This window comes from Macaca nemestrina, chromosome 1 (assembly GCF_043159975.1).
Source record: "Macaca nemestrina isolate mMacNem1 chromosome 1, mMacNem.hap1, whole genome shotgun sequence".
Lineage (NCBI taxonomy): Eukaryota > Metazoa > Chordata > Mammalia > Primates > Cercopithecidae > Macaca > Macaca nemestrina.
Genome location: NC_092125.1, coordinates 173749832 through 173775498, shown reverse-complemented (window position 1 = coordinate 173775498; position 25667 = coordinate 173749832). Strand labels below are relative to the sequence as shown.

Here is a 25667-nt window from a genome sequence, read left to right as displayed (position 1 = left end):
TTTTCAGCAGCGCCCCACTCCACTGGCACCAATTTACTGTATTAGTCCTTCTTCACATTGCTGACAAAGACATTCCTGAGAACGGGCAATTTATAAAAGAAGAGGTTTAAAGGACTCACACAGTTCCACAGGACTGGGGAAGCCTCACAATCATGCTCACAATCATGGTGGAAAGTGAAAGGCACATCTCACATGGCAGCAGGCAAGAGAAGAGAACATGTGCAGGAAACTCCCCTTTATAAACCCATCAGATCTCCTGAGACTTATTCTTATCATGAGAGTAGCATGGAAAAGACCTGCCCCCATGATTCAATTGCCTCCCACTGGGTTTCTCCCACAACACATAGGATTTATGGGAGCTAAAACTCAAGATGAGATTTGAGTGGGGACATGGTCAAACCATATCAGGCACTATGAGGTCAGTCCCCCTCCTGGACCTCTCCTGGGTGCATGCAGCCCCACTATGCCTGACTCAGGCACACTTTCCTAACAACTCAGGGTATCCTGTGTGTCCTGCTCCTCCTCTGCTATAAGTCCCTCAACTTCCAACCTGGTTTTAAATTTATATTGCAGCATGCATGTGTCTGCATCTCTTTGTAGGAGAGTGGTAGAGAGAAGATCCACAGCCTGGGTGCCTTTTGGCAAATCCATGCCTCATCCATGATACCACAGATCATGTTATATTGCTTGCACACCATGTGTCATCAGGCACTGACAAAAGACAAGGGGGTCAGGGGCACTGGAGCTTCCAAAATAGATGGAAGAAAAAGAGAGTTAGAAGAGTGCATACAGAACAAAGTATTTGTGTGGGACAGGAAGTCTTTGGACAAAATGGGGGCTCATATTTTAGAGCCTTTCCATGAGCTTTGAGAAAAAAGAGATATTTTCTTCAGTTACTCACAGTCATCTATTAATTGTGGTTTCTGATTAGTTGTGCTCACATCCTATTTGGCCCAGGATCCCATTGCATTTATCAGGTCAGGATGAGTTCCCAGTGTTTTTACACTTATTCCCCCAAATAACAGGTGTGTACTGCCCATCTAGAGTCACGGAAGATGCACAGCAGAGTAGAAATGGAACTCAGAGATGACTTCAACAAAGTCCTTCATTTTACAAATGAGGAAACTGAGACACACAATGTATTTTGGCCAGTGTCCATTTGAGTCTCCTACTTGGGTGATCTGACTGGGGAAAAATGAAAGTCCTGGATGTTTGAGAAGTTCAAGTTCAAAGCCTGATTTGATTGGTTTTATTCTCAGAATACCACTTGGCCTGTTTTCTAGAGATGCAAATTTCTCGTGGGTTACAAAAAAAAAAAATTGCACATAGGTGGGGCTCTCACCTCCATTTTTTCTTTTACTAGGGAAGGATCAAAGCCTCCTCCTACACATTAAAAACTCAACCATGTCGTCCAGACATACCCTTTTCTTGGCTCCCCAGCTAGCTTAGCAGCTGCAAACATTCCTCCCATCCTTTTCTGTTTCCCTTTCTCACAGCATCAATTTAATTGACTTTTCTCTGAATCCCAAGCAACAAGAAGAAAGAGCCCTGTGACTTCATGGCCCATTTTGTTTTAAGCTATGTAAATTACTTAGGTCTAACTACTTGCTATGGTTTTGATGTTTGTCCTCTCCAAAATGTATTTTGAAACTTGGTCCCCAATGCTGCAGTGTTGGAACGTGGGGCCTAATGAAAGGAGACTGGGTTATGAGAGCATGGGCCTCATGAATGGATGGATGTCATTGTTATGGGAGTGGGTTCATTGTTATGGGAGTGGGTTCATTGTTGTGGGAGTGGGCTGATATAAAAGTGAGCCTGGCACCTCCTGCTTTCTGTCTTTTGCATGCACCTGCTTGTCCTTCTGCTGTTCTGCCATGTGATGACACAGTATGGAAGCCCTCACTAGAAGCTGCCACAATGTCCTTGGACATCCCACCCTACAGAAATGTGAGACAAATAAACTCCTTTTCTTTATAAATATCCAGTCTCAGGTATTCTGTTATAGCAACAGAAAACACACTAAGACACCACCTTAGGAAAAATGATCTTTTTATAAGGCTTAGCCCAGGTTCCCAGGGAGTTCATTTGTTTGCAGTGGTACTGGGGTCAAAACTTCACGTACTATCAGTGTTACCTGGCCTTCTACTTTATAATCCTTATCTTCCTTCAGCAGCCACACCTAGAAAGAGTGAGCAGGATTTTGGCATTTCTGTTTCCCTGCTATAAAATACCAAGGTCAGCCAGGTACAGTGACTCACACCTGTAATCCCAGCACTTTGGGAAGCCGAGGTGGGTGGACTTGAGTCAGGAGTTCTAGACCAACCTGGCCAACATGGCAAAACCCCGTCCGTACTAAAAATACAAAAATTAGCGAGTGATGGTGGCATGCACTTGTAATCACAGCTACTAGGGAAGCTGAGGTAGGTAAATCACTTGAACCCAGGAAGCAGAGGTTGCAGAGAGCCAAGATCATATCACTGCACTCCAGCCAGGGCAACGGAGCAAGACTCCATCTCGAACAACCACCATCACCACCACAACAACAAAACAGGGCCCAGGGAGTTTAGGCTGGTAATATTAGCCACAAAAAGCTTACAATCTTAATTGCAAGAGAAGATCACACCCACCATCGTTAAAGGCAGTGTGAAACAACATAGGAATAAGTGCCTGATGGAGGATTAAAGGCAAGAAAGTATTGTTAAGGATGAAAAATATTTCCACATTTGTTCCTGAAACCTGTTTCCCAGGTTGGTTAATTGTGGTCACATCCCACTTGGCCTTGGGTGTGTGCTTATGTAAACCACAGAAACTGTTTCAATGACACTTGCTTTCCCCTGTCTCTAAATGAGGAATAAAACCTGCCCTGCTGACTTATCAGAGGATCAGTTTGAGACAGAAACAAGATAAAGCATGAACAGTACTACCAAATTGGGGAGCCTTCATAGCTCACTTCTGTGACTGCTCCTAGGGCCCACTTTTAACTCTTATCAACTATTTTGCACCACTTTGACCTGAGCTTCTCAACAGGTCAGAAGCAAATACATATCTCACAGAGGAAGCAGGAAGAAGGCACACTACAGATAGAACTTTTATGAAGTGCCTCATGGTTTACAAACCACTTAAAGCTCACCATTTCTTTTGATTCTTACAAGAACTTTCTTTATGGAAGGAATCATTATCCTCTTTTCGTCTCCCAGATAAAAAGGTAAATTATTTAGCATGTAAATGATTTTCCCAAGGCTAATTTGGAGGAGACAGTAGAGCTGGGATTTTGATCTAGTTTTTTCTGAGTCAAATTCCTCTGATCATTCCTCAAAATCACTTTCATTTTGTCCCATCACATCTGAGCAGGCATCAGTGGCTTCAAAACACATGCTATGTCTTCTTACTTTCCTTGCCCCTTTCTTTCTTTCTTTCTTTCTTTCTTTCTTTCTTTCTTTCTTTCTTTCTTTCTTTCTTTCTTTCTTTCTTTCTTTCTTTCTTTCTTTCTTTCTTTTCTTTCTTTCTTTCTTTCTCTTTCTCTCTTTCTCTCTTTCTCTTTCTTTCTTTCTTTCTTTCTCTCTTTCTCTCTTTCTCTTTCTTTCTTTCTTTCTTTCCCCTCCTTCCTTCTCTCCCTCCATCCCTCCCTCTCTTTCCTTTTCTTTCTTTCTTTTTCTTTTTTCTCTTTCTTTCCCTTCCTTCCTTCCTTCCTTCCTCTCTCTTCCTTTCTTTCTTTCTTTCTTTCTTTCTTTCTTTCTTTCTTTCTCTTTCTTTCTTTTCTTTCTTCTTTCTTTCCTTCTTTCTTTCTTTTCTTTCCCCTCCTTCCTTCCCTCCCTCCCTCCCTCCCTTTCTTCCTTCCTTCCTTCCTTCCTTCCTTCCTTCCTTCCTTCCTTCCTTCCTTCCTTTCTTCTTTCTTCTTTTTTATTATACTTTAAGTTCTAGGGTACATGTGCACAACGTGCAGGTTTGTTATGTATATATACATGTGCCATGTTGGTGTGCTGCACCCATTAAATCATCATTTACATTGGGTATATCTCCTAATGCTATCCCTCCCCACTCCCCCCACCCCACGACAGGACCCAGTGTGTGATGTTCCCCTTACTGTGTCCAAGTGTTCTCATTGTTCAATTCCCACCTATGAGTGATAACATGCAGTGTTTGGTTTTCTGTTCTTGCGATAGTTTGCTGAGAATGATGGTTTCCAGGTGCATCCATGTCCCTAGAGAACATGAACTTGTCCTTTTTTATGGCTGCATAGTATTCCATGGTGTATATGTGCCACATTTTTTTAAATCCAGTCTGTCATCGATGGACATTTGGGTTGATTCCAAGTCTTTGCTATTGTGAATAGTGCCTCAATAAACATATGTGTGCATGTGTCTTTATAGCAGCATGATTTATAATCCTTTGGGTATATACCCAGTAATGGGATGGCTGGGTCAAATGGTATTTCTAGTTCTAGATCCTTGAGGAATCACCACACTGTCTTCCACAATGGTTGAACTAGTTTACAGTCCCACCAACAGTATAAAAGTGTTCCTATTTCTCCATATCCTCTCCAGCACCTGTTGTTTCCTGACTTTTTAATCTGCTCAGTGAAATAAAAGAGGACACAAACAAATGGAAGAACATTCCATGCTCATGGAGAGGAAGAATCAATATCGTGAAAATGGCCATATTGCCCAAGGTAATTTATAGGTTCAATGCCATCCCCATTAAGCTACCAATGACTTTCTTCACAGAATTGGAAAAAACTACTTTAAAGTTCATATGGAACCAAAAAAGAGCCCGCATTGCCAAGACAATCCTAAACCAAAGGAACAAAGTTGGAGGCATCACACTACCTGACTTCAAACTATACTACAAGGCTACAGTAACCAAAACAGCATGGTACTGTAACAAAACAGAGATATAGACCAATGGAACAGAACAGAGCCCTCAGAAATAATACCACACATCTACAATCATCTGATCTTTGACAAACCTGACAAAAACAAGAAATGGGGAAAGGATTCCCTATTTAATAAATGGTGCTGGGAAAACTGGCTAGCCATATGTAGAAAGCTGAAACTGGATCCCTTCCTTACACCTTATACAAAAATTAATTCAAGATAGATTAGAGACTTAAATGTTAGACCGAAAACTATAAAAACCCTAGAAGAAAACTTAGGCAATACCATTCAGAACATCAGCATGGGCAAGGACTTCGTGTCTAAAACACCAAAAGCAATGGCAACAAAAGCAAAAATTGACAATGGGATCTAATTAAACTAAAGAGCTTCTGCACAGCAAAAGAAACTACCATCAGAGTGAACAGGCAACCTACAGAATGGGAGAACATTTTTGCAATCTACTCATCTGACAAAGGGCTACTATCCAGAACCTACAAAGAGGTCAAACAAATTTACAAGAAAAAAAACAAACGACCCCATCAAAAAGTGGGCAAAAGACATGAACAGACACTTCTCAAAAGAAGACATTTATGCAGCCAGCAGACACATGAAAAAATGCTCATTATCACTTGCCATCAGAGAAATGCAAATCAAAACCACAATGAGATACCATCTCACACCAGTTAGAATTGCAATCATTAAAAAGCCCCTATCTTTCTTAGCAAAATCACACCCGAGGAACAGCGCAGAGGTGGTGACTGACTGGGGAAATAGTGATGCCCATTCTAAACTTCAGGCTCAGCTTCTCATTGTTTGGGGGCCTGAAGGTAAATTTTTGCACAAGGGAAGTGAAGAAAATAAACAGCTCAGTCCTGGCCAACTGTTCTCCGAGGCATGCCCGCTTTCCTGTAAGACAAAATCAAAAGATGGGTTATCTTCTCAGGTGGCATTTGTGCCTAGCAGAGATAGATGTCCTCAATCATATCCCAAAAAACTGGAGCAGAGGAAGGGCCTGTAGGCCCCAGGGTGTTATGGCCAGCAGCTTATTTAAGTCTGACAACCACTTGGGTTCATCAATGCATAGAAAGCAGAAGTCCAGGAACACAAAGTCAAATGCTGTCAGGGGTCTGGCATGCGAGCTTCCAGGGTGAAGTTGCAGGGTGTAGGACCATAGAAGTGGAAGGCGAGGGCTGACCTAGAAAGGGGGTGTTTAGCCTAAGAGCTTTAAAAAAAGAATTTAACAAACATGACAAAAAAAGACAACAAAAACAACCAAATATGTTAACTTTTTCAATCCCTACAAAAATTGTTGAAAATACAAGGAATTAAATGTCAGAGCAGAGTTCCTAAGGTATAAGTCATCTTTTCCCTGTGCCATTTTTCGTCCTTAATCATAGGGGCCTTCTGGCATGGGTGGCCCTCTATATTGTGACTGCTTTGGCCTTCGTCCTTCAGTGATTCTTTTTATGCACAGTGGCCCTTTCCCTTTGCAGGCCCTTTCCCTTCCCATTTCTTCTAAAGTGTGGTCCAAGGCTGGGTCCTGGTCTCCACAGCTGATACCTAACACTGTCCTGACCTCATCCCACTCCCTGTTATGTGTGCATGAACTGGAGGCAGAAGGACAGAGATTCAATTCAGCTTCTCCTACCTCTTAGCCACATGATTGGGGGCAAATTAACCTCTCTAGGCATCCGTGAAAATGTACGTGTGCATATTAGTGAAAATGAATACGTGTTTAAGATGAGAACTTTATATACTGTGTGAGCTACATGCTGAATCCAAATAGGCCAAATAATTTAATAATTTATACCTCAAAACAAAGTATTTTAACATGTCACCTAGGTAATAATAAACAGCTGTACAATTGCTTATTATTAACTGGATCTGGTTAATTCTCAAAAAAACAGAAGAATGCAATTTAAAAGATGACCTTTAAAGAAAACCTTTTGGGTGGTAGCATTACTCAAACAGCTTTCTGTATATTACAATTCTTTACTGTGATACTTTCCATAATGTACCTTTTATTCTGAAATAATTTCAAATGTACAAAAAACTTGGAGAGATAAGACAAAGAACCTGGCTCTCCTGAATTGTTTGGGAGTACATCGTCTACATTACCCATGAAATCTTCAGTATGTATTTTCTAAAAAGAAGGACATTCTCCAACATAATCAAAATGCAACCATCCAAGCCAGGAAATTAACACTGATGAATGACCAACATCTTCTCCTGAGGTCTCATTCAGGGTTACCAGCTGTCCCAATGTCCTTCATTAGAAAAGGGTCCAGTACAGCCAGTGCAGGATCACGGTCTGCATTTAGCTGTCATGTCACCTTAGTTCTTCAGTCTGGAATAAGTCCTCACTCTTTATACAACTTTCATGGCACTGGCCTTTTTAAAGATTACAGACCAGCAGTTGTTTTGTAAATGCCTCTCATGCTGTCTCATGATTGGATTCAGGCTGTGAAGTTTTGCAGTTTTGGTAGGAATATCACCAAAGTGATACTGTGTTCTTCTCTTTTTATCCTAGCAAGTGCTGTACAATTTTGATGTGTGACATTATTGGTAATCACTTGATTAAGGTGGTGTCTGCCAAGTTCTCTTGTAAAATTATACTTTTTCTCTGTAACTAATAAGTACTTCGAGACAATGTCAACAAACCATTCTCATTAAACTGTGATCCACTCTTTTCCATTGCTATTTCTTGACCATATTATTAATTGCTGATAGCTATCAAATTGTGATTTTTAAAATTCTGTCATTTCTTCCACATTTATTAGTTAGCACTCTACTAAAGGAAATGCTTGCTCCCCTCCCCATTTATTTATTCACTCATTTATTGATATCAGTTGGATTCATGGGATTCCTGTTTTTATTCAAAGGGTTATAATCTGTTACTATCATTACTTGTTCTGATGCTCAAAATATTCCAGATTTGACCATTAGACCCCATTCAACCTGTCACTTCCTGACTTTTGGCACAACAATCTATTCCAGGTTGATCTTATACTTTCCCTTTCCCAGCCCTGGAATCAGTCATTTTTTCCAAAACTCCTGGTTTCTTTCAGTGGATAATAATATGTAGAAATCAAGATCTGGGCATTAGGCATGCTCATTGCTCTCCAGATATTGTTGCCCCTCGCTCATATCGGTGGCCAGAGCTAGGGAATATATGTATGTATATAATGTGGGTATATGTCCAAAACTGTGTGTGTATACATTATATATATATACACGCACACACACACACACACACACACACCCATATTTAATCTACATTTCTATATTTATTGACTCATCTATTGAAAATCTGAGTTCATTATAGATTACCTCAGATTCCAATCCAACACCACAAAGTTTGATTTTCTCCCTTTCTTTATTTGCAACTTCCTCTCATTATCCTCAATATATTTATTTATTGGATCAGTATCCCTTGTATATAACTTACCCCTCATCACTGCCACAGCCACCCTGTGCAGATTCCACCTCATACCATTTGTGCTCTGAGACCAGCTCTCAGCTTCCACCACCCCCTCCCCTGTGTGAATGTCCTCCTCGCCCCACTTGGGCTACATTACCCTACACAAGTCACTACTGCCATTTCTATTGTGTGCATTTTTAATAGCTTACTTTCTCCCTAAGTAATACGTATTCACAGCAATAATTTTAAAAAGCATGACAAAGAAAAGTATAAAGTATAAAAAATATTTGTAACCCCATAATCTAGACAAAACCATTGTCAACATTTTAACATATTTCTTCATTGTCCTTGTGGAGAGTCTTTGTACATCATAACAAATATGATTCCTTGTAGCCAATTCTATATGCTGCTTTTACTGCTTTGTATTTTCCCATGTAATTTAATATTCTTGGAAATGTATGCATGCCTAAGTTTTGTCCTCTGTCTGTAACAGGTTGTTAAGGAAGTAAAGTTAGATCATATATGCAAAAGTGCTTAGTAAAGGCAAACGTGCTTCATGGTTATGTCATTATTATATTATTTGTGCCTGTGTTTCCCACCAGTGTGTGTCTAATTCATCTCTGTTCCCCTCACCTTTATCTCTTTATCCATCACAAATAGTACAATTAGCAACAGGTTAAAATGATACCAAATTAGTTTATTGTACATATACCCAAGATTCTCCTAAAAGAATCCATATATCATGACAAACTGTACCTAGCAAGTCAGGAACCAGGATTAAAGAACTGGCTTCATCAGTAACCAACTGTGTGACTATTAGTAAACCATTCATTCTCGCAAACCTAAACTTATCTCATTTGTCAAATGCATGAAATAAATTCTCTCCTAACTATGTTGCATGGCTAGGCAAGGATCCCAATGTAATGGCAAGTATGAATTTGCTTTTAAAAGCATGAAAACTAGGACTGTTAGGTGTCAAACTTAACACCTTAATTCTTAATTCTTCCATGCCTGGAAGAAAGGAAACTTGGCTCCCATCCCTGGTGCTTCCACAAACTATCACTAACCAAACAGGCCAGTTACCTCAGTAGTAAAATGAGAGAATTGACCTACATTTTTGGCAAATTTCTTTCCAGCCCTATCTCCTAGAATCTAAAGATTTTAACTGGAAAGAGAGGAACTGGGTTCATGTATTTCATGAAGTTGCTTCCTGCTTTGATGGATCAAACAGGAAGCATTTAAATGAGGAAAAGTAAATATAAATTTGCGGTAAAACTTTGAAACCTGTCCTGATTATGCACACTTTAGAAGCTGTTACATCTTGTAAAGTGAGGACTTCGGAAGAGTCCTCTAGAAGACTCTTTACCAAGAGTAAAGGAACAGCAAGGAAAAGCAACTGTGTGCCAAGAGTGGGCATGTGATTAAAAAGACAGTTGTGTTGATGTTTTGTTAACCCTTTGGATTCTTCAGATTTCTATCTCCTGATCCATTTAACTGGTCCTCATCCTATCACATCTTCTGTGGGACATCCCAGATACATTGCTTGCCTTCTATGAATTTCATTCTTCTCAGAAAAAGAGATGGTAAGAACAAAGCAGCCTCAATTTCCCCCTCTTCTTGGATCCACATCATTTGTAATGTGATGTCATAGCTCTTCCCATTAAAAACTGTAGTAATATCCCCTCCCCTTAAACTGGGGCTGGCCTCATGACTGGCATTGGCCAACATAATGCAATGGAAGTGTCGGTTCCCAGTCCGGACCTTAAGAGGCCTGTGTACTTCCATTCTCCCTCTTTTGACCTTATCACCACCATGTGACTAAGCCAGGGCAGCTTGCTGGAGGATGAGGGATAATGTGAGAAGGGCATCACTGTCCCAAATGAAGATATCCTAGATCAGCCATCAGCCTGCTGACCTCTAGTCAAGATCAGAGAGACCAAGGGGGGGCCGAGCCAAGATTGGCAGAGCCACATATCTGACTTACAGACTTGTGAGCAATAATTCATGCTTACTGTTTTAAGCTGCAGAGTTTTGAACTGTTTGTTATGTAGCAATATGCTAACTGATGCATGTGTTATGAAATTAGTGAATCTTAAAGTAGAGAGGACTTTAAGTAAGCTACATTCTAGTCTTACTAGAGAGAACACTAGACTAGAAGTATAAAAACTTGAGTTTTAGGTCCTGTTCTGCAAATTCCTTGAGCATATGATCTTGGATAAGAAACAACTCTCTCTTATTTTTAGTTATCTTAAATTAAAAAGAGATCCCAATCCATTTCCTGCCTATTAATAACTGGGCTGTTGTAAGGATTAAATTAGACAATTTTCTTGCAAATGAAGTCTCTAAGAGGGTGCAATACAACTCTCAATAGCAAAGCAGCAGTGAGTCACTGCGTATAGTTTTTAAAAAGACTACTGCTAATTCAGATAAGATAATTTTTTAAAAACAGGAGACATGAAGCAACTCTGAGAAAGAGGCTTGTGATATGAAGAAAAGATATCCAGGCATCGCTTAGCCCAGAGTATCCTTTTTCCTTTTAAAGCCATGGCCTTCTAGTAAGATTCCTCTCATCACAGTTGCAGATGACATTAGGTGAAGCATTTTTGTGGAATGCAGAGAAGGTCACATTTCTAGCATTTCCACATGGATGTTGTGCAAGAGTCAAAGAACAGGAATAATTAATTATAATAATTGGAACATAATAGCTGAAACTTTGTGCTATAATACAAAATTTGAAACTATCGTAGACAGGAAGACTGGAAGATATTCCTACATCTTATATCAGCTTTCACATTCGAAGTGAATTGTCCAATGTGAGCAGAGGTGACAGAATCAGATGAAGAAAGACAAAGACAGCATTGATCATCAGAATCAGCCCAGAGACATCTAAGGCAAGACAGCACAGTGGGAGAGCATGGGCTTCGGAGTCATACCAACATGGGTCATTCTGTTTCTGTCCTTTCTGAGCCTTAGGGTCATCCTCAGCAAAATGATGTTGTCTCAGAACATCAATACGTATTTTAAATTAACAATAAGAAAACCATCATGCATTCCACAGGGTAAGTCTGTGTAGCATTTATTTTCAGTAGAGAGTGTTAGGAAGAAAGCACATTTTAGTTTTTGATAAATGCGATCGACACTGATCCTAGCTCTGCCACGTGAGTTTTATGACTTCAGTTTCTATACTGGGTTAAGCTTCAGCTTCCTCATCACTAAAAAGTGGTTACAGTAACATAAACTTTATATGATTACACTAGAACATATGCACCATGGGAGCAGTTTTGTTTTGTTTTGTTTTCTGTTTCACTCATTCATTGTAATATCACCAGGGCTGAATGCTTGACACATAATAGATGCTCAGTAAATACTGATGGAACTAAAGAATTGTGAAATTATTTGAAATAAACTATGCAACATATCTAACTCAAAACCTGGAACATACTAAGAATTTTTGGTATTGATTTTTCAATGTCATGAGTTAAAAATATATTTTTGGACCTGGTTATCTTAAAAACAGGAGAAAAAAGAGAGTTTTCACTGCCTCTTCTTTCTTAATTTTCAAGTTACACATTATATAAATGTATTAATTAGATTTTAAAAAATGAATTAAAATTACAAAGGCCAAAGAACCTTTTCGAGGGCGTACTTAGAGAGTAGAATCCAATCTAGTGAAGCCACTGACTGATGCACATGTGGCAAATAAGTTTCTCCTTCCCCTTGTCCCTCTCTATCTCCTTATTATAGATCAGCTCTATTTCTCTGTGAGTGGGCAGTCCTTAAAAAGAACTGAGGACATTTTAGAATTTAGTAAAGATGGCAGCACTCCACCGGGTGCAGTGGCTCATGCCTGTAATCCCAACACTTTGGGAGGCCGAGGTGGGTGGATCACCTGAGGTCAGGACTTCGAGACCAGCCTGGCCAACATGGTGAAACCTTGTCTCTACTAAAAATACAAAAAATTAGCCTGGCATGGTGGCGCATGCCTGTAATCCCAGCTACTTGGGAGGCTGAGGCAGGAGAATCACTTGAACATGAGAGACAGAGTTGTAGTGAGCTGAGATCACGCCATCGCATTCCAGCCTTGAGCAACAAGAGTGAAACTACGTCTCAAAAAAACAAAAAACAAAAAGCAAACAAACAAAAAGCAGCACCTAATCCTCTTTGTGAGCTGGAAGTGGAGTCTGGGTCTCTGTCCCCAGTGTTCCAGAGGACAGAACACAGGAAAGCTGAAATCTCCAGCAGAGGCAATGGAGGGCTTAAGAAATAAGGGCAGGCTGAAGCAACGCCCAGCCCTGGAAATCCCAGGGCTGACCCCTACAGCAAGATGGAGTGAGTTGCACTGGCCAGGCTGTCTGGAGATGTTCCAATGAAAGCAAGGGAATACAGGGAGAGAGCAGGGGAGCGTTGGGAGAGGGGCCCTGGACTCCCATATGCCTGTTTATTACAACTTACCTATTGAGAAGGGTAGAAAGGCTTCTCTTTTCTTAAACTGTCCATTCTCCAGAAAATGCTCTGGATTGAACGTGTCAGGGGTGGCCCACTCTGTGGGGTCCCTGTGCAGTGCCGTCAAATTGGTCAGGATCATGGTCCCCTAGAGAAAGCAGCAGAGACTCAGGCAAGGCTTGACCCATGTAAAAGCACACCAATGCAGAGGGTGGTCATCCTCGGGCTTCCATGCCGGAGGCTGAACATACTCTGAACTGCCCCACCCTCCCCAGCTGCGGTACACGGTCTCCTGTGTCCCCCAACCCAGGACCCTCCTCTTTGTCTGGGACAGCCTACAAATTAGATTGGATTTCCCTGCTGGGAATTTTAACAGGGATGTTTGACTACTCTTGAGTGCAGGATGGATCTTCCTTACAGGGACAGGTCAGTTTAGGTAGGTCTCGGAGGGAGGGGACATGAATACACTGATGAGAGAATAATCCAACAGTCAGTCTGCAGTGTACCAAAACCAACCCAGCTGCTCAGTGAAGCTATAACGATGGCGGCTCTACAAAGGTAAAAGACATCTCATTCATCTTGGCTTCGCCATTCTCTTTCCTCCAATGTCTAGTACACGGTACCCCACTCCCCACAGTAGGTTTAGTAATAGAATCAGGCAGACCCATGAAAGGAGCCCCTGTCCACCCAGGTATATATTAAGAAACACAGGAGTTCCCAGAGGGAGCTTTTCCTTTACTCTGCCTTTATCCAACCCATCAACGAGATTGGTCAATGCTACTTTCACCTCCATTCCATGTCCACCATGCCCACTTAGTCCAGACTTCTTTCCGGCTTGCCTGGACCCCTGTTACAGTTTCCTAACTATACCCCAAATCCTGTCGCCCCTTTCAATCTGCTTCAGACTCTGGAAGAGAGTGAGCTTCCAGCATGATTTAGTCATGTCACTCCCCACTCCCACAGCCTCCACTGCTCATACCTAGGACTTGACACACTTCAGTAGTTACCCATTGCTCTCAGGGCAAAGACTCATCACCTGGTCCCAGTCTGGGCCACTCTCCCCCTCTGCCTGCACTCCCACTACAGGGCTCTTCTTTCAGTTTCTCAAACATGCCGTGTTCCTACTTAGTTCAATACCCTTTTTAAATACTACTTGCCTTGCCAGGAATGTTCTTCTTCCCCACTTTGTCATCAAGCTAACTCTTAATGATCCATTAATCCTCAAACATCACTTGCTTTTGGAAGCCTTCCCTGACCACTCCTGCTAGTCTGTGTTTTTAAAGACCACAGTGAGTTTTTTCCTTTGGGCAGTTATCATGTTTCTAAATATGTACTTGCACGATTAATTTTCTCAGGGTTGTTTTGCCAGACCTGAGCATTTCAGGTATGTAGTGTTTGTTGAATTCATTCAAATATTAACATATTAATATAATATTAATTCAAGGACTTTAAATCATTAATTTTCAGTATTAGTATAACTATTTCTTTCTTTCTTTTTCTTTTTTTTTTTTTTTTTGAGACGGAGTCTAGCTCTGTCGCCCAGGCTGGAGTGCAGTGGCGCAATCTCAGCTCACTCACTGCAAGCTCCATCTCCCCAGTTCAGGCCATTCTCTGCCTCAGCCTCCTGAGTAGCTGGGACTACAGGCATCACCACCACACCCAGCTAATTTTTTTGAATTTTTAGTAGAGATGGGGTTTCACTGTGTTAGCCAGGATAGTCTCGGTCTCCTATCTCGTGATCCGCCTGCCTTGGCCTCCCGAAGTGCTGAGATTACAGGCATGAGCCACTGTGCTCAGCCTTTTTTTTTTTTTTTTTTGAGACAGAATCTCACTCTGTCACCGAGGCTGGAGTACAGTGGCACTGTGTCGGCTCACTGCAATCTCCGTCTCCTGGGTTCAAGCAATTCTCCTGCCTCAGCCTCCCAAGTAGCTGGGATTACAAGCACCCACCACCATACCTGGCTAGTTTTTATATGTTTAGTACAGATGGGTTTCACCATGTTGGCCAGGCTGGTCTTGCTCCTGACCTCAGGTGATTCACCTGCCTCAGCCTCCCAAAGTGCTGGGATTATAGGCGTGAGCCACCACGCCCAGCCAATAACTGCTATTTTAAGCACTTTCTGTACTAAGTACTAAGTTAAATACCCTACATGCATGATCTCATTTTACCTCCACGTGGATCTTGTAAAGTAGGTTTAAATGCATTTTTTCAGATGAAGAAATTGAAGCTATGAGAGGTAAAATAATGGGCCCAGAGTCAGACAGTGGGAAGAGGCAGAGCCATGATTTGAACTAGGTCTATTTGATGTCAAAGACATAGCTTGTAGACTGTGTAACACACGGTTATTTCAATTTGTCAGTTCCCAAGATGATTATTAAAGCTGACAAAAATCAGTGGCAGAAGTCTGTTGAGCCGAGCTGGTTTCCTTGAGTTAAATAAATTGCTAGAAAAATGCAAACAGCACCTGGGGAATTTAGACCTCAGCCTTTATCCACTAGATGGCCAATCAGTAAGGAAATAGCAAATGTAACAGCTGCTTTTCCTGGCTCTGCAGGGATAGTAACCAAGCAATGTCCAATGGGTAAGCTCTTCTGATTCTACTTCTTGAGATTTTCCCCAGGTATAACACACTCAGAGGTACTTAGACAAACTGGAATAGATTCACAGAGGCTGACCAAAGTGGTTAGAAAGCAAGGAAAGGAACTGAAAACATGCAATGTGGGGAGAGGGCACTAGAGGGCACATGATAGCTGTCTGTAGAGATCCTAAGCATGGTGGGTGGAGTGACATCAGAATTCTGTTTGTTGCAGAAGCAGAAAATGAAATACTGCATGTTCTTACTTATAAGGGTAGCTAAACATTGGATAGACATGGACATAAAGATAGGAACAATAGACACTGGAGACTACTGGAGGAGAGAGGGGGGCAAGGGTTGAAAAACTACCAACTGGATATTATGCCAGTCACCTGGGTAATGGTTCAATCATACTCCAAACTTCAGCATCATGCAATGTACCCTTGTAACAAACCTACACATATACTGCCTGAATCTAATACACAAGTTGAAAGAAAAAGAAAGAAAGAGTTCCACTTGTGAGTACAGGGAATCTAACCGAGAGCAAATGAAAAAATAACAGGGAGACGCTTTTAAAGTGGACGCAAAGCACCTCCTATGAAGGGAGAATGGTGTCATACAAAAAAACAAAACAAATCTGCTTCCAGATCCCAACTCTTCATAGTTGAGAGATCTCATGCAAACCTAATTTTTCTGAGCCTCTACTTCTCAATCCATAACATGGAAATAACAAGCTTCTTTTGAATAAACTTACTCTGAGAATTGAGTAAGACATTTTGAAAGAGGCCACATTGTTCACAACACATAATCATTGCTTAATACATGTTCGCGCCTTTCTTTCCCTTTCCAGTAATGAATATTGCACATGCTTAGATTGGCTTCCTTATAAGATAATAAATTATACATCTGCTGGACGTGGTGGCTCGCACGTGTAATCCCAGCACTTTAGGAGGCCGAGGCGGGTGGATCATGATGTCAAGAGATCGAGACCATCCTAACCAACCAACATGGTAAAACCCCATCTCTACTAAAAATACAAAAATTTGCTGGACATAGTGGTGCATGCCTGTAGTCCCAGCTACTTGGGAGCAACAGAGCGAAACTCTGTGTCAAATAAATAAATTAATTAATTAATTAATTAATTAATAATACATCACAGGACTATAAGAAAAAACTGGAAAAATGCCTGTGGGGATATTATGTTAAAAACACCAGCATTAACTGTGGTGTTGTCCCAGGTGGTCTTAAATGTCCTTTCACACTTCAGCATTCTAGAACCCCAGGATCATGAAGCAGAATTTCCCAAAGTTTGGCAGATCCCTAGTCTGGTGAGATGTTCTACCAAAACAAAGAAAACTGTTCTGTGATAAAGTCTGACCTAGAACTGCTGCCTGTCGCCTGCCCGCAGACTCACAATGCACATTAGCATGGTCAAAACACTGAGAAGCACCACAGGAAAGAAACGCCAGTCTTTATCTAAACATATTTAACGTAGGAATCCTTCCTGCTCCCCTCCCCACAATACCTATTTATATCTAGCTGACACATGGAGAAAATCTAGTATCATATCAGGTATAAGATATCTTTCTCTTCCATTTAAGTGACTCCTCAGGACAAGAATAAATGTCACTTCTCAAGTTCAGGTTTTCACCCCATCTAAAAGATGGGCTTGAAGATGTGGGGCTAAGCATGCTTAGTTACCTTGGGCAGGTGGTACCCAGCCAAAGTAGTATCAACTGTCGCTTCCCTGGGAACGTTCAGGGGGACGATGTTGCCCATCCTCTGCACCTCATGGATGACGGCATTGGTGTAGGGCATGGACTCCCGGGCGGCTGTGCTCGGCTGCTGCCCCTGGCCGATCACTCTGTCAATCTCAGCTTGTACTTTTTCTGGTAAAGAGGGAAGGGTTCTATTATTTTTTAAGCTTTTATGCTTTATTATAAAGAGGTATGAGTGGTCTCCAAGATCTCATCTGTTGTATCTAAATTACTGACCAGGTTGCAAGAAATAAAATGGTTTGTAACTTTTTGAAAGGCTTATTCAGAAAACTACCAACTCTGTAAATCTCCTTGAGCCTGGTTAGGCCATGGGATGGAATGACCAGGATTAACATGGCTAAACTCCATCATATCAGACCCCAGCAGCCTTGGTGTCTGGTGAAGACCCACTTTCTGGTATACAAATGGCACTTTCTCACTGTGTCCTTACATAGTAGAAGGAGTGAGCCAGCTCTCTGGAGTCTCTTTCATAACAGTATTACTCCCATTCCTGAAGGCTAATCACCTCCCAAAGGCCCCACCTCCTAATATCATCACACTGGGAATGAGCTTTCAACATATACATTAGGGCTGGGGTGGGCCCAAATATTCAACCCTTAGCAGATCTACAGACTCTAATTTCTCAGGTAGACACGTAAGAGTGGAAAGCGGGCCCTGAGGTAAGACCCATCGGATTGCAAACTTGCTCTACAACATTGATGCCTCAAGTTACTTACACTCTTTAAATCTCAGTTTCCTTATTTGATGAGGGAGGATAAATCTTCCTTCATCTTAAGGATGTTTTGAGATTTACATGAACTGATGTTTTGAGATTTGTGTGACCAGATAGGACTGCTACCAGTTTCTTTCGCTGGTTGAGTGCTCACCTAGCCAGTGAGAGAAACTGCAGCAGTCTTACCTCTTTTCTCTTTTTCTAGAGTAATAGAGATTTTAGCTGGAGACCTGACTGCCCAGCTAAAGAATATATTTTCCAGGTCCTATTGTAACTGAGTGTGACCATATGACTAAATTCTGACTAATAGAATGTAAGCAGAAGTGATGTTTAATCCTTGGAACAAGTTCTTAAAGAAAGGATATGCGCTTCCTTCCCCCTTTCGCTTCCTACTGGAGGAAAGCCTATTGGTGAGCTGTCTTAGTGCTAACAAGAGCATCATTCTAATCACAACAGAGCAACAAGTTGGAAGGAGTTGGGAACCCTAATGACTTTGCAAAGCCTAGTTTGGATTTTTTTTTTTTTACCTGAAAGTGAAATAAATTATAATTTTTGAAAAACATTTTATTTGTGGGTAAAATACCCACAACATAAAATTTACTATGTTAGCATTTTTAAATGAACAGTTCAGTAGTATTCAATATATTCACACTGTTTGGCAATCACTCTCCAGAACTTGCTTGTGTGTTTGTTACTAGCCTTTTTAACTGAGTTAAAAAAGCACTGTATGATTCCACTTACATGAGTTATCAAGAATAGTGAAATGCCTAGAGACACAAAGTAGAATGGTGGTGGCCAGAGGCTGAGGGAGGAGATATAGAGCTTGAATTTAATAGAGCAGAATTAAAGCTCTATATCTCCTCCCTCAGCCTCTGGCCACCACCATTCTACTTTGTGTCTCTAGGCATTTCACTATTCTTGATAACTCATGTAAGTGGAATCATACAGTGCTTGTGTGTTTGTTACTAGCCTTTTTAACTGAGCATGACCCTGGATGCATATACCTAAATACACACATATAAAGCATACATTATGCAGATACAGATGAAAAAATAAAGTTCTGTAAACAAACTTACCTTAGTACATGGGAAGCACTCTGATCTTTTCTATTTTTATCTTAAGAAAAAAGTTGGTCTTGATCCACTAAATTGATTTTATGACTCATTAATAAATGGTTACCCACAATTCGAGAAACTGTATTGTTAAGCATTCCCATCCCCCATATGTTCAAACTGTTCTGGAAGCTGGAGGAAGAAAAATGATGTGAACATCATTCTTGAGTGGACTATAGTCTGTGGGAAAGCTATAGAAATAATACATGATAAGCCTAGTAACAAAGGCACATTACATCATCTCTGGAGGGAGAAAATGTTAATAATTTCCTAGGGGAGTGCAGAAACATCTTAGAGAGGTAGTATTTGAACAGATTCTTCAAGAAGAGCTAGGAGTTTACTATGTAGGAAAACTGGGCAAGTAGAGGGAAAAGCATATATCATGACATAGAGCCATAAATACAGACTACAAAGAAAATGACGTGTCACTTAGTGAGGCCACCATGGAGGGTAGGTGGGGCCAAGGCTAGACAGGCAGAAGGGGCATATCGGAGGGTGACATATACCAGACTAAGGTGTTTGAACATTATTCAGGGAGAAATGGGAAGGTATCACTTAAAAGAAGGGAAGACACAACTAGACTTTCACATCAGAAAGTAACTGTTTCCTGGAACTATCTCAATGTCGATTGACTTCATGGATTTCCCTCTTGCCTCTGAGCTTCTTGAGGACAGGGATTCTCTCTCACATTTGTATTACCTGGGCCCATCACAGTTCAGACAGAATATGTGAAGAATGTGCAGTTTCCAAGACCTCATCACTCATGACTGTTCTGCCTCTTTTCATCCTACAATGAGATCTTCTGGCTCTGACTTCAGGCGGCACGTCCCAGGAGGCACTATTCTGTCCTGGTCCAGGCTCACTCACTGACATGCTCACCTTGGATTTCTGGGTAGAGGGCCATATAAAGCAGAGCCCATCGCAGAGTCGTAGAAGTTGTCTCGGTTCCGGCAAAGAAGAGGTCCAGAGTGCTGCAGATGAGATTTTCTTTATGGAAACTTGAAGTAGAATTGCCTGTGTGCTAGAAAAGACAACGTTTAATGTTATTTATTGGTTTATTCAGAGGATTCCTGATTGCTGTAACACACAGGGGCTTCGTCCTAGGAGGAAATTTGGAAGAAAAGGTCCCCAAAAGAAACAGTTTTCCCTTTGGCCTCTTTAGAAGGCAGACTTTTATTACAGCAATATCGTTAGCACTGTCCTGCCCCAAGTGCTGGACACCTTTGGATGGATGAAAATCAAGACAATTGTTTTCTTTTGCCTGTAATTTGGGGGAAGCTTTTAGTACAGTGAAAGGAGAATGGGATGTGAATAAGACAGATTTGGCTTCCAATATTAACCACTTCAATTAGCAGCTGTATGACCTAGGGCAAGTTACTTAACCTCTCTGTTCTTCAGTTTCCCATTTTATACACTGGAAATAGGAGTGCACACCCCTTAAGAGGGCATTATGATTTACATGAATGCAAGGACGCATAGCAAATACTTGACAAATGTTTGTACTGATAACAGAAAAGACAAATGGAATTCCTCTTGTGAACAACAATTCTTATATCTCCTCATTCATCTTTTCCTTTCCAATTTGAACCTCACTGATTCTAACAAGCATTCCTCATGATACTGTCATCTTTAACATCAGCTTCTGGAAACTTCAATTTGTCCAATGTTGCTCTTGATGTTAATGGTCCCTTCCTTACCTGCACAACATATAGCAAATCTCCTCCTCTGAGGTGAAAACAATACTTCTATAAATGTCATGCCAATAAGGTTAAATAAGAGGGAAAGAAATCCACCATTCTTTCCAATCCAGCAAGGAGGATTGGATGTATAAAGATGACAGTATTGACACAGAGATACATGTTAATCAGAGGGGTAACTGTGTTCAAGGTCATGCATCCAATTTGGTTTCCTCTTTACTTCTGGCCTGTAATGTTGGAAAGTGAAAGGTACAAGACAGAAGGAAAGGCAAAAGCCCAACTCAGGCCTTAATAAAGTTGGCCTTTAAACTCTGGCATCCAACTCAGCTTTACTTGTATTATCTATGGGGGCTGAGAAAAGGGTATAGGTTATTGGGTCCAGGCCCAACTAATGATAGAACAGAGCTTTGAGGATTAACTGCTATGTTCCCCCTTTGTGTATACCTCCAAATAACAGTAGAGGGTAGGGGATGGGGGATGAAAGGGCAGTATTTGGGCATTCACAGGACCTCAAACCAAATGCCATTAACCCCCATCTTTATCTCTAATTGCATCATCAATACTGAGTTAATGTTACTCTATATTTTCTGAAATATTGCCCTTATTTTTACTCTTGTAGCAGACTGAATAATGACCCACAAAGATGCCCATCCACATCCTAATGTCTGGAATCTAGGGATGTTACTTTATAGGGAAAAAGGAACTTTGCAGATGTGGTTAAGGATTTTGAGATGGGCAGATTATCCTGGAACATCCCAGTGGGCCCAGTGTTATCATAATAGTCTTTATTAGAGGGAAATAAGAGGGACAAAGTCAGAGAAAGGATGCCAGGATGGAAGCAGATACCAGAGAGAAGAGAAGATGCTGTGCTTCTGGCTTTGAAGATGAAGGAGGTGGCCACAAGCCAAGGGATATAGGCGGCTCCTAGAAGCTGGGAGAGTAATAGAAACAGATTCTCCTCCAGCACCTCCAAAGAGAGCCAGCCTAGCCAAAACCTTACCTGTAACTCAGTGAAGCTGATTTCATACTTCTGACATCTAGAACTGTGAGAGAATGAATCTGTGCTATTTTAGGCACCAAGTTTGTGATCATTTGTTATAGCAGCAGCTGGAAACTAATACACCCCTATTTGTGCTGCAAGAAAAAAATACAAAATGACTTTGGTTTTCTCACCTTTGACATTTCTTTGAGGTAAGCATCAATAAAGTCTCTTGTTTCTGCAGGATTCCAATCCTTCCTGTGTTTTTCAATCATATGAGAAACAAACAATTTCAGTTTTTCCCAGTTGCTGAAAAGAGTTTGGTGGGGTCCAGGCAGGAATGTCATTAGCCATGGAAAGATATTGTAGAGCTAATTGAGAAAAACAAAACAATCATGCAGATAACATGGTGCCTTTTTTTCACTTTTTAAGACAACAGAAACCATCTTCTCTTTCTATCGCTTTTATTTGCTCACACTTAAACCTCGGTTATCCTTGACCCCTCTTTTCACTCTCACCCCTCTAGTGAAACAGTTCAGCTCTCTGTCAAAAATATATCCAGCCTCAGACCACTTGTCACCACTCCAACAGCTTGCCACCAAAAAAAAAAATACGCATGAGACATCTGGGGACATCTGAGCACTGGCTGAGTGTTTGAAGGCATTAAATAACTATTTTTCATATTTTTCAGGCACGATGGTATTTTATTTTTGTTAAAATGGATCTTTTTATAAATATATGCTGAAATATTTATGTATCAAATAATTGAGGTCTATAATTTGCTCCAAAATAATTCAGGGACAGTGGGAATGTGGTAGTAGGGCACAGATGCAGACACAGTGAGAATGGCCATGTGCTGATAATTGTTAGAGCTCATTGACAAGTACACAGTGATTCATGATTGTATTCTTTTATGTACATTTGTAATTTTCAAAAATAGAGTAATTTTTTAAACAAAGTAAATTTTAAAAAATTTTGATAATGGCACACTGCATAATTCAAGGGCACTCTTTCTATTGAGAACACCAAGAAAAGATACATGTGTATGCATTTAAGCACACATATATACAAACCAAGATAGTGAGGAAGTTTCCAGGATAAGGCTTAGGGGAAGAAGAAAGCCCAGGGTATGAACTCAATACTTGGGGTCATCTTCTCCCCCCACCCCCCAGCTCCCAGAAATGTCTTCCAAATTCAGAAAAGTGACTGAGGAACCAAGAAACTGAGCAGAGTTTTTGACAAAGACTCAAAGGCTTATATGGACAAAAATTGGGGTGCAGGGCCCACCAAGAGAGGAATGAGTTTGAACCCCAAACACCTACATTCTATGGAATTAGAAGATTGATGATATTAAGTGCTGATGGGCAGACAAATAATGCAATGAGCTTGGCAATCTTTAAACATCTTTTATCTCCAGATACATATATAAAAAATGAGTGGATGTAACCACAAGAACACTTGTACAAGAATGTTCATGGCAGGTTTATTCATAGCATCCCAAACTTGGAAACAACTTAAATGTCCGTCAGTACAGAACAGACTGACAAAAAGTGGCACATTCATACAATGAGATACTAATCTGCATTAAAAAAGAGCAACCAACACAGATGAATCTCAAAGCAACTTGCTGAGGAAGAAAGCGGATACAGAAGAGAACCTCTGAGGGAGGAGGGAAATGGACAAGTTGGGGAAGGACACAGCGAGGAGAGACTCAAGGGCAACAGCAATATTGTTGTTCTTTTTAAAAAGAACAATATAGGTGGATAGGCGTATGTCATATAACATGTTGCACCTTACATGCATGTTAGAAATGGTTTTTGCATATAAATATTTCATATTATTTAAAAAACTAAAGTCAACAGACTGATTTCAAATAAGTTTGTGTTGAAATCAGTTTTGAAAGGTTATATTTTAGCTTCAAAAACCCACAAAAAACTAAAAGGAAAAACCCATATGTGTCTGACATTGTCCCCAATTTGCTGAACCAAGATGAGGCTTACCTGGCACGTTTTTGAAGCCTCCAAGTATGTGACTTCATCCAATAACTTCAGCAGCTCCTGAAACTGACTATCCTGGTACTCAAAGCGTTCTCCAAAGGTGATGGAGCAAATGATATTGGAAACTGCATTGTTTATCTTGAAGTGAGGGTCAAAAGGCTGTCCTGAAGGTGGAGGAAGGGCAAGATGGATCCTTCTGATGGATTTGTCTCCATTTCCTACTAAGAGTCTACTCTATATGGCATAAGACATACCTAGTGCAGAACCATATATGCGGCTCTGGCCACATGACCTTACACTGCGTCTGACATACAACTAGTATTCAGTCAACTCCAGGGAAGTCAAACTGTGGACCAGGGCTTAAATTCAGTAATGTGTTTAGTGCCCATCTTTGCGTATTTACTTCTAAAACTCTTTGAGGACAGAGTAGTGGTTAAGTTGTTCACTGTTCTATCTTCCATTCCTAGCACACTGCTGGGCATAGAACAAGTACTTACTCACTTAGTAAGTATCTGTCCAATGAACAAATGGGCCACAGTCTCTCACATTTGTCGTACGCAATGCTCACCGTTCTCCTCTTTTATTGCTTCAGTGAGGTGTTGGGCCTCCTCCTGAATGCGTTCCTCTAAGCTCTTCTTTCCTAAACCAAAGTTCCTTAGTGCTGTCAGAGTAAACCGTCTTTGCTCCTTCCATATCTGGCCACTTGACATAATCAATCCTGGGAAAAAGAAAGTCAACATTACAGTATTCTGATTCCATAATGTGAATATCTCGCAAATGATACGGGGATGTGTATCAGATGAAGGACAGGAGAAGATCATTAAGGCACTTGAAAACTGCCCAGAGAAATAATCCCAAAGCAATGGATAAAATGGCTAATATTTACTGATTGCTTGCAATGTCAGGCACTTTAATATGTATTTTGTTGTGCATTACATAATTTAGTACTCATAGAAACTCTTTGGGATAGGTACAATTATTACCACTCCTCACCCACTCATTTTGCTCATGAAAAAACTGAGGAACAAGGGATAAAGGATAAAATACACTTTACAAGGTCTCACAGTAAGTAAGCAACTAAACAGGTGTTCAATTTCAGGTCTGCCTGATTCCAAATCCCATGCTTTGATTATTAGTTACATAAGTGAAGTATTTATGTTATGCTAAAGACTAGGAATGCACTAATGGATAAGACAATATCTATACTCTTAAAGAGGCTAAGAAAGGCTTTATAGGAGAGGTCCTATCTAACCCGGACATTAAAAGATGATGTAAGGAATCAAGAGAGCAAGGAGGAGTGAATGTTCCATGCAGAAAGAAGAGTACAAGCAAAGAAAAAAAATTTTGGTGGGCTTAACAGACCATCATTTGTTTTATAACACAGGTAATGCCACATTCCTTTCAATTTCAATTCCAGAGCACTCCTCAACACCTTTTAATATCTGACTATGGCCTTCTCACTCACTGAATTGGTCTGCCTCGTTGTCATATGCAGGGATACCTTTTGACCTCGTCTTACTTGCAGCTGCAGTAGACGCTTCTTTCTTGAAATACTGCCTTCCAGTGGTGCTCAGGATACCATTGTCTCCAGATTTTCTTCCTAATTCTCTGCCAGCAATTTCCTATGTCTTTTGCTGGTTCATATTCCATTAGATCTTGAAATGGTGGAGTTCTTCAGGAACTTCTTCATCTAAAACTTCTTTTTCTCACCCTATACTCTATTTCTGGTAAATCTTATCAACTCCTAAAATTTTAAATAACATCTATTGATAGTGACCATCTATTTCTGTCCCTGAGCTCCAGAATCTTATATACAACACTGCCTGATTGACTTTGCTGATTTAAAGGCATTTTGAATTCTGCATATCCATGACTGAACTCACAATTTTCTCCATATGACTTTTCACCCATGCCCAACTAAACCAAATACCTTGTACTCAGTGTTCCTTTTCTCCATCATATACCCATCTGAGTGTCACCTCAACACCTCCTTCTCCCTGCACCTATGTCATCAGGTCTTAAGAGGTGTACTTCCTGGATATCTCAAATCCAGTTCTTCCCTGCTGTTATCTTGGTGT

At 40.7% G+C, this 25667-nt stretch overlaps 1 protein-coding gene across 2 annotated transcripts in view; it reads right to left on the bottom strand.

The window, feature by feature from the left end:
- The window catches only part of CYP2J2 (cytochrome P450 family 2 subfamily J member 2), a 52773-nt gene that overhangs the window by 15167 nt on the left and 11939 nt on the right, over positions 1-25667 (bottom strand). The window contains exons 3-9 of one of the 2 annotated variants that reach the window (XM_011764415.2): positions 24158-24307; positions 23593-23753; positions 21787-21963; positions 19796-19937; positions 17016-17203; positions 12748-12886; positions 5446-5780 (exon numbers count right to left, since the gene is read on the bottom strand). In XM_011764415.2, the coding sequence (XP_011762717.2) occupies positions 5602-5780; positions 12748-12886; positions 17016-17203; positions 19796-19937; positions 21787-21963; positions 23593-23753; positions 24158-24307 (1136 nt within the window). In that variant the 3' untranslated portion in view covers positions 5446-5601. Of the gene's footprint in view, positions 1-5445; positions 5781-12747; positions 12887-17015; positions 17204-19795; positions 19938-21786; positions 21964-23592; positions 23754-24157; positions 24308-25667 lie in introns of those variants that run through there. The other variant, XM_071092331.1, reaches the window with a different exon arrangement.